Source organism: Zootoca vivipara, chromosome 4, assembly GCF_963506605.1.
Source record: "Zootoca vivipara chromosome 4, rZooViv1.1, whole genome shotgun sequence".
NCBI classification, from domain to species: Eukaryota; Metazoa; Chordata; class Lepidosauria; order Squamata; family Lacertidae; genus Zootoca; species Zootoca vivipara.
Genome location: NC_083279.1, coordinates 39231679 through 39246775, shown reverse-complemented (window position 1 = coordinate 39246775; position 15097 = coordinate 39231679). Strand labels below are relative to the sequence as shown.

The 15097-nt window shown below is 41.0% G+C and overlaps 1 protein-coding gene across 1 annotated transcript in view; it reads left to right on the top strand.

Moving 5' to 3' along the window:
- Positions 1-288: 288 nt before the first annotated feature.
- Positions 289-15097, top strand: part of LOC132591996 (uncharacterized) — a 34932-nt gene continuing 20123 nt past the window's right edge. Inside the window, exons 1-2 of the mRNA XM_060273574.1 lie at positions 289-658; positions 2724-2888. Of these exons, the coding sequence (XP_060129557.1) occupies positions 289-658; positions 2724-2888 (535 nt within the window). The remainder of the gene's footprint in view (positions 659-2723; positions 2889-15097) is intronic.

Below are 15097 nucleotides of genomic sequence, written 5' to 3'. Positions count from 1 at the left end.
AAAGTAAAATTGCCTGCAAGATACTGACATTTGATAAAAGAAAGTTCCTCTGAAAGCTGGACCCGAGTCCCTGGATGGTTCGATGAAAGGACTTGGAGTTAATTAAAGTATTGGATTATTATATTTAATTGGAAATTATTATTTTCGATTTGGGGGTTTTATGGACTATGCACAGAAAATGGAGGAAGAGTGCATTCAGTTCAGCCTAAAAAATGGTGAACTTTGTGTTGGAATCTGATCCCTGCCATTTCCAGTTCTCTAACTTGTTGGATGTGTATGAAATTTGAGATGCAGGAGAAGGAGATAGCCACAGCAAAAGCACAAGACTTTGTTTTGCAAAAAAAATTCTCACTGCTCACAGACATTAAACAGGAACGAAAGGAAAATAAAGAACAGCTGCAAGAGATCAACAGTTTATGGAGAGACAGACTCATTACAGAAAAGGGAAATGAGAAAGGATTGAATTTGGAAAACAAGGAAGAAGTGCAAGACGAAGCAATACAAATTTTGGAAGAAGAGGAGGACGAAGAGCATAATGCCCCACAACCAGTGAGAGGGGGGGTCCAGGGGGAACACTGGGAAATGGAAAAAGAGAAATGCTTTCATGATGTAGTGCAAAAAGAGATTGCAAAGGAAGAGGAGAGGGATGGGGTTACAGGTGCAGCGAGAAAGGTGGGAGTGGGATGATTATGTAAATATTATTTTTAATGGATGGATATGTATGGTTTGAACTGGGTACGACAAATGGATTTCATTGAATTGTCCTGAGAATTCGGCTTCAGAAGTACGGGGGATGATTTTAAATATAAAAGGAAAAATAAAAGCAAGATAGATCATTTATGATTTAAAATATATTGCATTCCTGGTAAAAAAATAATAAGTTAAGAAAAGAAGTGTTAGATATAAGAATGATAAGTTAGAATTGAATTAAGGTGAGGATTTGGAATGAGTAGAAATTGAATAAATAAATATATAATTATATGTATAAGGTAGTAAAATTGGGAATATATAAATGGATGCATGATGTATGAAAATAATGTGAAAACTGCTTTAAGGATAATAATAGGGAACCCAGAGGGGGGGAACGGGGAAAGTCTAAAGATTTATGGCAATGGTTAGAATCAAGAGATTTTTCTTTCTAGTCATGGGACAAGCAGAAATGTGGGTGAACCCTTAGTCAGGCGTGGTTTTAGCACAATACTGGGCCATTTGCACCTCTGCAGGGCCCAACAGGGTTGGTCCCTTGCCTGGGCACCCGCCTGGGCACCTGCAGTGTCTGCCACTATTTAGGCCCCCTTGTGACCGAGTTTTGTCTCGTAAGATGGAGAGGTTGTACTCATTAGTCAAATGGAGACTGGGCATCTGCCAACCTTACCCTCCCACTTAATGGGCTTACCTAGCAACATTGTAATGGACTGGGATCTGAACAGTCACCCAGTTCTGGGCCCATTACAGAGCCACTGGAGAACAAGTTCATTAGTAACTTCAAGGAAGCGACTGGTGGATGTGCTTTCTCTCTAATAGCTGGCCCATTCTATCAACACCTTTGCCAGGTAAGCCTGTGAGCATGAGAAAGAAGCTGTCTGCCACCAGCTTGGGTGGCTTTAAAAGAGGATTTGACAAATTCATAGAAGATAAAGATATCATTGGCTACTAGCCATGGTGGGTATGCTCTGCCTCCACAGTTAGAGGCAATAATGCTTCTGAATAATAGTTGCTGGATGTCACAGGAGGGGAGAATGCCCTTGTTGAAAATCTGGAGCCAGACCTGGTGCTAGTCTTTATATTTCATTGTTTTAAAGTTGTTTTATTCAGAAGTTACAAATATTAAGATGTCTGTTAGCCAACTTGAGGGCCTAGTACTGAAACACTGAGCATCCCAATTTCATTATGCCCTCTTCAAAGGTATTTGTACGGTGCCTGCTTTTCAGCTTTCCCAACTCCATGGAATAACTTTTTTTATTATTTACTCAGACACATTCTACCTTCTTGTAAAATTTAGTTGGTTTTTTTTATTTCATCTGTTTAAATATTGTTTGTATAATATCAAGATACAAATTGTTGTATACCACCCTGAAATCCTAAATAGGATGTAGGATTTAAATAAACAAATGCTTTAATTTAATAAATAGAAACATTTCAATAAATAAATAAATTGACACACTTTAATGTGTGTGATTGGCAAGCACATGGCATCCCATGTGCCAAGCAAAGTTCTTTTCCTTACAACTGAGAATGAAGTGCTTCTAAAATAAGATGCTATCATAAGACGTCAGCAAAAAGCTAAAAGGCCAGGTTCTGCATGAAGTTAATGGATTAGCTCTCTGCATGACTGAAGCCATCCTCACAAATTGGTACTAATTGGGAACCTTGTTGACAGTGTGGGTGCAAAGACCATGGATGATATCAGCCCAGAGTGGCTTCCTACACTTGAATCAGATCCTACTGTGCCAGAAATCAGGTAGTATGCCTGGTACAACAAAAGGGCCAGGCTTTTATTTATTGAGTCATGCTGCGTGACTATATATTCCCCTGCAGATCCAGAAATGTTTATTTAAAACATTTGCCGTCCCACTGTAATAAAACAGTTTTAAAATCAAGAAATGAAGCACTTTTTGAGAAACAACGAGGAGCTGTTGCAAAGAAAACTCGCCTCGAATCACTACCTGGTCTGGTGCAGGGAAATATACAGAGATATTTTCCTTTCCTTACTGTCTGCACAGATGTGGTGAACATGAAGGAAGATAGTGAAATGGATTTTGGCAAACACTCTGCTATTAAACTGAAAGTCAAGGCTAAAAGCAGAGTAAAAGCTTATTTAGCTGCAGGATGTTCCTTTGTCGTCAGGAGTCCTGATTCAACTATCTCTTACTTAAATGATGCATGCGGTGGGCTGTAAGTAAAGGATGACAACAGTTCTTTTCTTCCATCCATAAACCAGTGACTAACACAGCCCTGCTTTTTTGCCTTAATGAGTCATGAGGGGCACACAATGGTGATCATGAATCTTTTGCAATCAGGACTTTCTTTCAGTATATGTTAATTTTTGCAGGCCATAATCAAGATGTTGTAGGTTGAAGGACATTGTAGAAAATGAGTCCTTTTTGATTAGCTTTTATATTCAGAAATGCAAGGATAATGATTGATGGACTCATTTCCTGTTTACTGGGGGGGGGGAGAAGAAGAGGAGAAGGGGGGGAACAGGCTCAGAGAGAGGGGAGGACATGAAAGTGCAGCAGCCCTCAAATAGACTTCTGTGGGAGTTTTGGAGCTTAAGGTAGTAACTGATGGAAGCATTTGTCATTCAGAAAGAAGTCAACACTACAGCAGATAATAGATGGACACAAGATGCCTGGGGTGATAGACAGGGAGAGGATCCTGATGAGCAACAATAGATCTAGCAGAGATGGCATATGAAGGCAGAAAGTTAAAAAAATGAGTTGGGTATTCCCCCCCCCCCCCAGATATCTACTCAGACAGTAACCTTAAAGAAATAGTTTTGTAACAGGTTCAGCAAACTTCAACTAACCAGAAGGAACCCCAAGTAAGTGTGTATCTGATTTCATTTTAAAATCATCAGAGGAAATTAAACATTTTAGTTTATAAGAAAAGGTGCCTGTGGCAGAGGGGTGATGGAGGCCACATACTTATGAGATTCCTAGCTGTAGAGTTTAGGACAGCGGTTGGCAAGGCTTACCGGCATGGGCCAGATCACTCCTGTGAAGATTCTCCGTGGGCCGGGCCGGCATAGCGCAATGCCAGAAATCGCTTCTGCGCATGCCCAGACGCTGAAAATCGTGATTTCCAGTGTCTGTGCATGTGCAGAAGCTATTTCCAGAGCCGCGGAAGAGAGTCCCCGCACCACACTGTGCCGGTTTAGCGCAGCGTGCGGGGACTCACTGAGAGGGTCGGTCGGTTCGGGGGGGGGGGGCTCATGGGCCGCTTCTGGACCATTGGCCTTAGGTTGCCAACCTCTGGTTTAGGAGATTCACATCCATTGCCAACCTTCAGCATGTCATAGTTATGTTGCTGCTGATCCTCTTTCTTGTTGCCTGTTCATCTGTCCTGTCCCCAACAAGTGAGCAGTGCCAAAAGCAGGGAATGGGAGCAGTATCCATCCTCTGCAACATGCCTTGCTCTCTTCCTCTAGGCCAGATGTGGTGTCTCTACCTGGCCCTTGGAACTTTCTCCAGGTTTCCCCCCTTACTGGTGCAGCTTCACACCCCAAATGTTTTTGTTTGGTTGGAATGTACCCATGAACTCTGCTAATACTCCATTCATGGATGGAGGATACAGAGGGGTATATAGAAACCTGCCTACTGCACAAAGGTGAAAACCACATGGGGAGAAGGCCTGTTTATAGCATGCTGCCCAAAGCCCTTCAAAACAGACCGCAAATATATATACTAGTGGTCCTGTACTGTTAAAATGTTCTGAAGCGTCCATATCTGGTCATTTGGGAAACGGGAATAAGGGACTATTGGTCTGATTCATTATGCCAGCTCTTAAATTCAGAATAAAATTCCAGATGATCTTTTACCTACTGCCATGCACTTCACTGAGCAAAAGAACATACTGTTTTTTATTCCAAAAGGTTCTGCAAAAGTACAGGGTTACACTTCATTTTTCAAATAGACATTGAACCTACTCAGCATGACCATCAGATAATGTGATAGCTAAAGGAAAACCTGCCCATGTTGGTTCCCAGCCCAGTGATGACTATTAATGTGCATTTCCTAGCAAAAGCATCATTCTTCCTTTGGAACTTCACCCCAGGTATTTCAAAGACAACATTTGTGATGGTGTGCCAAAAGCAAACTGCAATAGATGCACAAACCAGATTTAAACAGACTGAATCCAACACGGACAATCTCCCCTAATGCTTTTTCTACATCCACCAGGTACTCAGTTCAGGTAAATAATCCTTAAATCACCTTGTAACAAGCTTAGAGCAGGAGAAGTTAAAGTGTTTCGGTGTTGTAGAGTAAGACCTAGAGAGCAAGGGACCTGGAAGCACAGGGTACTACTGGTATTTTAAATTCCAAACCTATTCAGATGCTTAATACATTTATTCCTTTGAAATATTTTATATCACGTTCTTTTTCAATTGGCAATAATTGCACCTTGGATTAATCACATTGGCTACAATACTGTCACTGGATATGTAACCAAAGTAGTTTGCAAAAGGTTTGTCACTGATAATTTTTGTTTTAAAAAAGATCATTTATAGTCTTTAAAACTGCAGCACCAGCAAGGAAAACAGTCTAAAATGAGATGAAATTATCAGTAAAAATCTATGAAGCTGAACATAGAAAGTAAAGTATCATTCAATACAATCCTGTGGAAAGCAGAGTGCATCTTGGTTAATCTAAAATGACTCATTTCTCAGGGGATGATCTTGCTACACTCACTTAGCAAGTAGCACTGTCAGCATAAAGACGAAACGTGAACCTTTAAAACAAGCAAATCTGGTCTTGCAAAACAGTTATCATTATATTTAATAGCCAGTTATTAATGTGCTGCAATAAGTTACACAGTAGCTTTTAACAGGCCGCAGTATTTTGTCCCATCACATATTTCAGAGAGAAAGTAATTTCAGATTTGTTATCTCCTCCCACTTCACAATATAAGAGAGATATATTTCCACTGATTGGTCTTGGTCATCTTAAATAACACATTTGGCCTACTAGTCAGTTGTGGAAGATGAATGCTTTAATTTCATACCATCTTCCCAGTGGAGATAATCTCACAAAACATAAGAAAGTGGTAACATTAATTTTCTTGAAATTAAAATATGCTGATCAGACATTTTGTTCTTGGTTGTAATTTAAGGAAAAAATCAGACTTGTTCAAGAGTAACAAAATAACTATTTAAATTGAATGTACATTTATGTTTTCATTTTACAGAAATGGGAGACTAGAAATATTTTGAATAGGTAGAAAATAGAAAGTGGGCAAAGCTTTGTATAAGCAGAAGATCCCAGATTTGTTTTTGTATATTATATTTCTTTTTGTCTTTTCAAAATCTTTAGTTATCAAATAACCAACTTAAGTTAAACAGGAAAAACAACCTCAGGTCAGAGACTTCAAATAATATCAAAATATGCTGAAATAATATTTTTGTTAAATAATGTATTTTAATTTTAATTTTTATTCAATTGTATTCTTTATTTAGTCTTGTATGTTATTGAATTATATGTTCTTGCTTAAATAATTTTTACAAAGCAATTATGGAGCTTCATAGAGACACTAGAAAAGCATCTGTCAAAGTTGATTTAAGTGTAGTGCTCAATACAAGAAGTTGGACCAGATGACCAAAAATGGCTTCCAAATTTATGAATCTATGGGTTTTATCTAATGCTGTGTACATGAAGTTCCTCAAACATGATGGGACTCCCTCATGTCCATGCAAAATCTGCTCTGGAGAGTCCTCCAACCCTCTGGACTTTATTTTAATGGCAGGCTGCCATTGGCAGTTCGTTGGACTAGTTCGTTGGACTAGTCATGTTGTGTGGATGCCTGATGATCGTCTTCCAAAGCAACTACTCTATTCCGAACTTAAAAAGGGAAAGCATAAAGCTGGTCTCTAGCATAAGACTGTCTCAAGGCAAATCTAAAAAAATGTAGTATAAACACTGACAACAGGGAAACACTGGCCTGCAACCGTTCCAGTTGGAGAACAGCCTTTACCAAAGGTGTCATGGGCTTTGAAGACACTCGAACTCAGGACGCAAGGGAGAAACGTGCTAAGAGGAAGGCACGCTTGGCAAATCCACACCATGATCAACTCCCGTCCAGAAACCAATGTCCCCACTGTGGAAGGACGTGTGGATCCAGAATTGGCCTCCATAGTCACCTACAGACTCATTGTTAAAACCGTGTTTATGGAAGACAATCTTACTCGGCTACAAGTGATCGCCAAAGAAGAAGAAGATAGGAGAGGGAGAAATACGCTGCGCAAGCAAAACTGCTGTATTAGCAGAACAGCAGCATTAGATAAGACCCTATATCTCGAACTAGCCATGACGCTTCTAACCTCCAAGACTGGAGCAAAAACATATGGTGTCCTTTCTCCAGATTTGGTTGCCATATATCCTCTTTTTCCAGGGCATGTCCTCTTTTGCATGGGTAGAGTTGTCATAGTGATCCATAGTTAAAAGTAGAAGTCGGCAAATGTGTCACCTTTATTGCTTTTCATAATATGACAACCCTATGAGTCCATTCTTGTAATCCCTTTTAGGAATCTACTTGTCATCTGCAGTTTTTAGAAGTACTTGTCTTGGTGTGTAAAAGGTTAAAATGAGATTGCCTGCAACTACTGCTGCTTTTATGGGATTTATGGTGTGGGTGTATGGGTGTTTCAGTGTTCTACCAGTTCAGTTCTATGTAAGCTGGTCTCAGGGGCAGTCCTGTTTAACATCTGTATAATAAAGCAACTGTTCTGCTTTTATCCTGGAGTGTGTTGTGGTGTGTGATTGACAGAAAGCCATAGAACTGTGTGGATAGATACACAAAGGGCTCACTTAAAAATATTACAATTTCAAGTATTCATCTCCAACCAGTGAAGAACCACAAGTTTACGTGTCATTATATAAAACATTTATAATACTGTGTGTAGTTTTTTAATTAATTTATTTATTGCACTTCTGTACTGCCCAGTAACCAAATTCTTAGAGCAGTTTACAACAAAAGGTTCTGGTTCCTACCTCTCAATGGCAGAGTAAATAAAGGCTGCTCTGGAGGCAGTTTGACAGCAGGTTACACCCACAACCTACTGGTAGGTGTTTTCAAGGGACATCTCTCCGGATGTTCAAATAAACCTGCATAGATTGGGAGCAAAGCCTGCCACCTTGCTAATACACCCCCACAAGTACATTCACGGAATGCACAAGGAATATTTGTAAGCTGATCAAATGGCATTCTTGCACTTGATTTCAAAGGTGAGGAAGCAGAAGTCTGTAAAAAAATTCCCTCAGCATTTGGTATGATGATTCAGAAAGACAACTTTTGAACTGGTCTTAGGCATGTCATGGTAAACTTTCATTTGATAGTCATTTGTATTCATCCAGCAGCATGATTTCTGAGTCAACCCTTTCTATTTCAGCAGATGTTTCCTGGAACTTTCCAAATGGGCTACAACACCTGTGTTCAGAACCCAATATTATCTGAGATCATCTTAAGTCACCCATCAGGAAGCCCTTATGGTACAGTGTTATAATGCCACACCAGACCTATCATTTACCTTGACAAAAATAGAAAGTCAGAACTCTTCAGGTTTGATCATCACGAGTCCTGTTGTTACCTCAAAATCATACAAAGCCAAGCTTCAATTGTCAACAGGTCAAACTAGTTGTTATATTAACAGCATTAATTAACGTACATTAACAGATGGTGATGATTGGGAAAGATTGAGGGCACAAGGAGAAGGGGACGACAGAGGACGAGATGGCTGGACAGTGTTCTCGAAGCTACGAACATGAGTTTGACCAAACTGCGGGAGGCAGTGGAAGACAGGAGTGCCTGGCGTGCTATGGTCCATGGGGTCACGAAGAGTCGGACACGACTAAATGACTAAACAACAACATCAACAAACAGTGAATCCCATCTGATGGGACCAATTAGCAATGCAACCCAAGGAGGGGGAGAGGAAGAGTTAAACGCTTTCCTCCACACAGCCAAATAAAATCCCCTCCCTGAAGCTGCTATTTGCATAGGAAGGGAGGTCTCAGTTGGTACCACTGATGTATGTGGTGGACATATTTATATTTCAGACATGACCTTTTGGATACAGTATATAAATTATTTTTAAAAAATAGGGGAAGTCATACTTCTAAATTCTCCCCATTTCTTGCTCTGACTTTTTGGACAATCTATTTTAAAAAGAGCATCATTGTTTGGATTCCTAGATCACGGTCTGCAGTTTCTTGATGATGGACTTCTGGCAAGTGATGGACTGCACCTCACAAAAGTTGGGAGGAATGTTTTTGCCACAAAACTCAAAAACCTCATCAGGAGGGCTTTAAACTGACTTATGTGGGGGAGGGAGACAGTGGTCCTGAAGGTAGGAGTCTATCAAATGCTGAAGATGATCATCCAAATGTCAAGGACCAAATGGAGCAAGCAGCATGCAGACCTAGTGGTGGGACGAAAATATCCTTAAATAAGAGACATGGGGGAATGATCAACGGTCTTCAATGTCTGTATACTAATGCACAGAGCATGGGAAATAAACAAGATGAACTTGAGCTCTTGGTACAGCAAACTAAATATGACATAATAGGCATCACTGAAACCTGGTGGGATGAGTCTCATGACTGGAATGTAGTAATAGAGGGATACAATCTATTTAAGAGAAATAGACCAAACAGGAAAGGAGGAGGAGTAGCTTTATATGTTAGGGATATGTATACCTGTGAAGAGATCCAGGATTTAAAACTTCAAAGCCAAATTGAGAGTATCTGGGTCAAAATTAAGGGAGAGAAAAACAACAGTGATCTCATTGTGGGAGTTTACTATAGATCCCCAAGCCAAACTGAGGACACAGATGATGCCTTCCTGGAACAGATGGCCAAGCATTCCAAAGGAAGTGAGATAGTAGTAATGGGGGATTTCAACTATCCTGATATTTGTTGGATGTCAAACTCAGCCAAGAGCATAAGGTCGAACAGATTCCTCACTGGCCTTGCAGACAACTTCATTGTCCAGAAAGTGGGAGAAGCAACAAGAGGATCAGCCATTTTAGATCTGGTCCTAACCAATAGTGATGACTTGGTTAGTGGGGTAGAAGTGGCAGGATCATTAGGTGGGAGTGACCATGCTCTTCTGGAGTTTATTATCCAGCGGAAAGGAGCAACCAAGCATACTAAGGTCCAAATTCTAGACTTTAAGAAAGCCGACTTCAGAAAACTTAGGGAAACGCTGGGTGAAATCCCATGGACAGTAATACTAAAAGGGAAGGGAGTTCATGATGGTTGGGAGTTTGTTAAAAGGGAGATATTAAAAGCACAACTTCAGGCAATACCAATGAGACGGAAACATGGAAGGTGCCTAAAGAAGCCAGGCTGGCTATCTAAAGAACTTTTGACTGAGTTAAGATTTAAAAGGGATATGTACAAAAAATGGAAAAGGGGGGAAATCTCCAGAGAGGAATTCAAACATATAGCCAGCACGTGTAGAGACAAAGTCAGAAAAGCTAAAGCACAGAATGAACTCAGGCTCGCCAGAGAGGTTAAAAGCAACAAAAAGGGCTTTTATGGGTATGTCCGTAGCAAAAGGAAAAACAAGGAAACAGTGGGGTCACTCAGAGGAGAAGATGGTGAAATGCAAACAGGGGACAGAGAAAGGGCAGAACTCCTCAATGCCTTCTTTGCCTCAGTCTTCTCCAAGAAAGAAAACAACGCCCGACCTGAAGAATATGGAGCAGATGATTCAGCAGGGGAAACACAGCCCAGAATAAGTAAGGAGGTAGTACAAGAATACTTGGCTAGTTTAGATGTATTCAAGTCTCCAGGGCCAGATGAACTACATCCAAGAGTATTAAAAGAACTGGCAGAGGTGATTTCAGAACCACTGGCAATAATCTTTGAAAATTCCTGGAGAACAGGCGAAGTTCCAGCAGACTGGAGGAGGGCAAATGTTGTCCCTATTTTCAAAAAGGGGAAAAGAGAGGACCCAAACAATTACCGCCCAGTCAGCCTGACATCAATACCAGGAAAGATTCTAGAGCAGATCATTAAGCAAACAGTCTGTGAGCACCTAGAAAGAAACTCTGTGATCACTAAAAGTCAGCATGGGTTCCTGAAAAATAAGTCATGTCAGACTAATCTGATCTCATTTTTTGACAGAATTACAAGCCTGGTAGATGAAGGGAACGCTGTGGATGTAGCCTATCTTGATTTCAGCAAGGCCTTTGACAAGGTGCCCCATGATATTCTTGTAAAGAAGCTGGTAAAATGTGGGCTAGACAATGCTACCATTCAGTGGATTTGTAGCTGGATTACTGACCGAACCCAAAGGGTGCTCATCAATGGCTCCTCCTCATCCTGGAGAGTAGTGACTAGTGGGGTGCCACAGGGTTCTGTCTTGGGCCCAGTCTTGTTCAACATCTTTATCAATGACTTGGATGATGGGCTTGAGGGAATCCTGAGCAAGTTTGCAGATGACACCAAGTTGGGAGGGGTGGCTAACACCCCAGAGGACAGGATCACACTTCAGAATGACCTTAACAGATTAGACAACTGGGCCAAAGCAAACAAGATGAATTTTAACAAGGAGAAATGTAAAGTGCTACACTTGGGCAAAAAAAATGAAAGGCACAGATACAGGATGGGAGACACCTGGCTTGAGAGCAGTACATGTGAAAAGGATCTAGGAGTTTTGGTTGACCACAAACTTGACATGAGTCAGCAGTGTGATGCAGCAGCTAAAAAAGCCAATGCAATTCTGGGCTGCATCAATAGGAGTATAGCATCTAGATCAAGGGAAGTAATAGTACCACTGTATTCTGCTCTGGTCAGACCTCACCTGGAGTATTGTGTCCAGTTCTGGGCACCACAGTTCAAGAAGGATACTGATAAGCTGGAACGTGTCCAGAAGAGGGCAACCAAAATGGTCAAAGGCCTGGAAACGATGCCTTATGAGGAACGGCTTAGGGAGCTGGGTATGTTTAGCCTGGAGAAGAGAAGGTTAAGGGGTGATATGATAACCATGTTCAAATATATAAAAGGATGTCATATAAAGGAGGGAGAAAGGTTGTTTTCTGCTGCTCCAGAGAAGCGGACACGGAGCAACGGATTCAAACTACAAGAAAGAAAATTCCACCTAAACATTAGGAAGAACTTCCTGACAGTAAGAGCTGTTCGGCAGTGGAATTTGCTGCCAAGGAGTGTGGTGGAGTCTCCTTCTTTGGAGGTCTTTAAGCAGAGGCTTGACAGCCATCTGTCAGGAATGCTTTGATGGTGTTTCCTGCTTGGCAGGGGGTTGGACTGGATGGCCCTTGTGGTCTCTTCCAACTCTATGATTCTATGATTCTATGATTCTATGATTCTATGATTCTATGATTCTATGATTGTCTGGTAAACAATCTGTTGATCACAGCTGGTACTTTAACGAAGTGCCTTGCAATCTTTGGTGATGATGAAAATCATTCATTATAAAATAATATTGGAAATTAGACTGTCCAATTTTATGGAAAGCTGGAGATCCTTTTTGATGTACCACAATAGAATTGAAACACACAAAGTGAGTATGGCAAGAAATAAGTACTGTGTATAATAGTTTTTCAGTAATAACTCTTTTTGGTAGTGAGATATTAACTATATTTTCTTGCACTTTTAACATTTTAAAAACAAATTTTATAATATAAATCTCACCCACCTCAAAAGAAAACTGGTGCTACTGCAAACATTTGTCAAATTATTCAAAATTATGAATCAACAAGGATATTAACCTTTTTTAAAATCTTAAAAATACACAGCCAACAGCAATATTTAGCTGATATGTCTTAACCTTTAGCAAAGGTAGAAAAATTAGAGATCTACAACTCTCAGTGAAATTATTTCATGTGAACAGTAGAAGCACTGCAAAGTGCCTAATTCCCTATTCAAACTGGAAAACTCATTTTCTTGAATGACAAATGATATCTTTCTTTAACTCACATACTGAAGTAGTAATTTACAAATGTGGATAATAATCTTTTTTAAAAATGGGAAAACTGAGATACAGTACACAGAAGTTAATTGCCTTGCCCAAGGTCATTCAACAAATCAATAAAAGAATAAGGCATCAAGCCAAAATGCTAAAGATCTTCCTTATAAATTATCATTTGAATATCATTATACACAACCCTTCCTGACCCCTCTCTATCTGTGGGTTACATACCAAGCTAGAAAGAAGCCACCTAATTTCTTTCTGCTTACATTTCAGATCCAAGTGTGAACCATAAACCACCTCCAATACAAGTTTTTGTTATCTACTTTAGAATGTTTTAAAGCGGTTTCTTTGGATTTGTTTGATAGTGTGGGAGGAAGAAGGGGTAAAAGTTAGAGGCTGGCCTTTATATCATATAGATCTGTTTGCTCTAGATCTGTTTGCTCGCTGTTAAATTTGAGACCTCAAGTACTGAGATATTCAAAACTTTTAAAATGCAGCTAATGAGCTGCTGTGCCCTAGTAACCACGGCAACAGGCTGAGAAACCTCACTGCTGTTATCTGTGGGCAAACCCTGCAGGAGAGTATTTGCATTCATTCTGGTTGTATCTCTACAATGCTGGTAACTGAAAGGAAACTTAATTAGGGTATACAATCAAGATTACTGAATGCAGGTTACTTTCCTTTTTTATGCATATCAACTATCTTTTTATTTCAACAATGAGGCTCGCTGGAGATAGGGTTTTTTCCCTTGCTTGCTAAATAGAAAAGGAATCACTCTTTAAAATAGGCTTTCTAGATTGATTATGTATTTCCTTACATTAACTTTTTAAATTTAATTGATCATGGGTCATTAATTAAGGGACAGTTGCTCTCTCCTGTTATGATGAGTTATTTTAACTTCTTGTTTTGTTATCACCTTTGTTTTGGCAATAATACATTGACAAATGCTGTAAAATAGTAATTTTCAAAGGCTTAAAAAAGATAATATAACAATTATATTATAATTGATGTGGGTGGCGCTGTGGGTTAAACCATAGAGCCTAGGGCAGGCATCCCCAAACTGTGGCCCTCCAGATGTTTTGGCCTACAACTCCCATGATCCCTAGCTAACAGGACCAGTGGTCAGGGCAGATGGGAACTGTAGTCCAAAACATCTGGAGGGCCGAAGTTTGGGGATGCCTGGCCTAGGGCTTGCTGATCAGAAGGTCGGCGGTTTGAATCCCCGTGACAGGGTGAGCTCCTGTTGCTCGGTCCCAGCTCCTGCCAACCTAGCATTTCGAAAGCACGTCAAAGTGCAAGTAGATAAATAGATACCGCTACAGCGGGAAGGTAAACGGTGTTTCCGTGTGCTGCTCTGGTTCGCCAGAAGCGGCTTTGTCATGCTGGCCACATGACCTGGAAGCTGTATGCCGGCTCCCTTGGCCAATAACTCGAGATGAGCGCCGCAACCCCAGAGTTGGTCACAGCTGGATCTAATTGTTAGGGGTCCTTTTACCTTTAAGTGTGTATAGGGTTGCTGCTTTAAATCATTTCTATCACAAGTTTCCCTTTTGCAAGTTTACAGAAAAACATAACAAAACCAGTGTCTAAAAACATTCAGTCAATATAAACAGCAAACATAAAACAAGCTTGAAATCAAGCAGCTCGCAATCCCTCCCCCCAAAAACCACTGTCACCAGTTTGCCTTGTGTTAATAGCTGGCTGCTAAAAGCGGGATTTTTCTTATCTCTCTCCAAATGAGGCTGAAGCTGAAGCACACAGAGTATCTTGCACTACAATATGAGATGAACATGTGCAGAGGAGGGTGACAAAGATGATCAAAGGTCTGAAAACCAAGCCTTATGAGGAACAGTCGAGGGAGTTGGGTATGTTAAGCCTAGTAAAGAGAAGACGGGATATTTTAGCCATCTTCAAATATTAAAAGGACTGTCACATGGAGGGTGGAGCCAGTTTGTTTCCTCCTGCACCAGAGGCTAGGACCCAAACCAATGGATTCAAGTGACCAGAAAGGAGATTCCAACTAAACACTAGACAAACTTTCTGACAGTAAGAGCTGTTCAACTGGAACAGACTCCCTCGGAAAGTGATTGGCCCTGCTTGGAGTCTTTTTCACCCGCCCACCGCGCAGGGAAACAGGGCGGGAGGGCGCCGGAGAGATCGCGCTGCGCCCACCCGCCCACCGCGCAGGGAAACGGGGTGGGAGAGCGCCGGAGAGATCGCGCTGCGCACACCCGCCCACCGCGCAGGGAAATGGGGCAGGAGGGCGCTGGACAGATCCAGTGCACCATGGCACCGGGGTCGCTTAAGACGGCCCTGCAGCAGAGGTTGGATGACCAACTGTAATGTATGATTTAGTGGAGATTCCTGTATAGCAGGGTGTTAGAATAGATGACACCCAGCACTCCTTCCAACTATATGATTCTAGGAAGCAGTACAGCCGCACAAT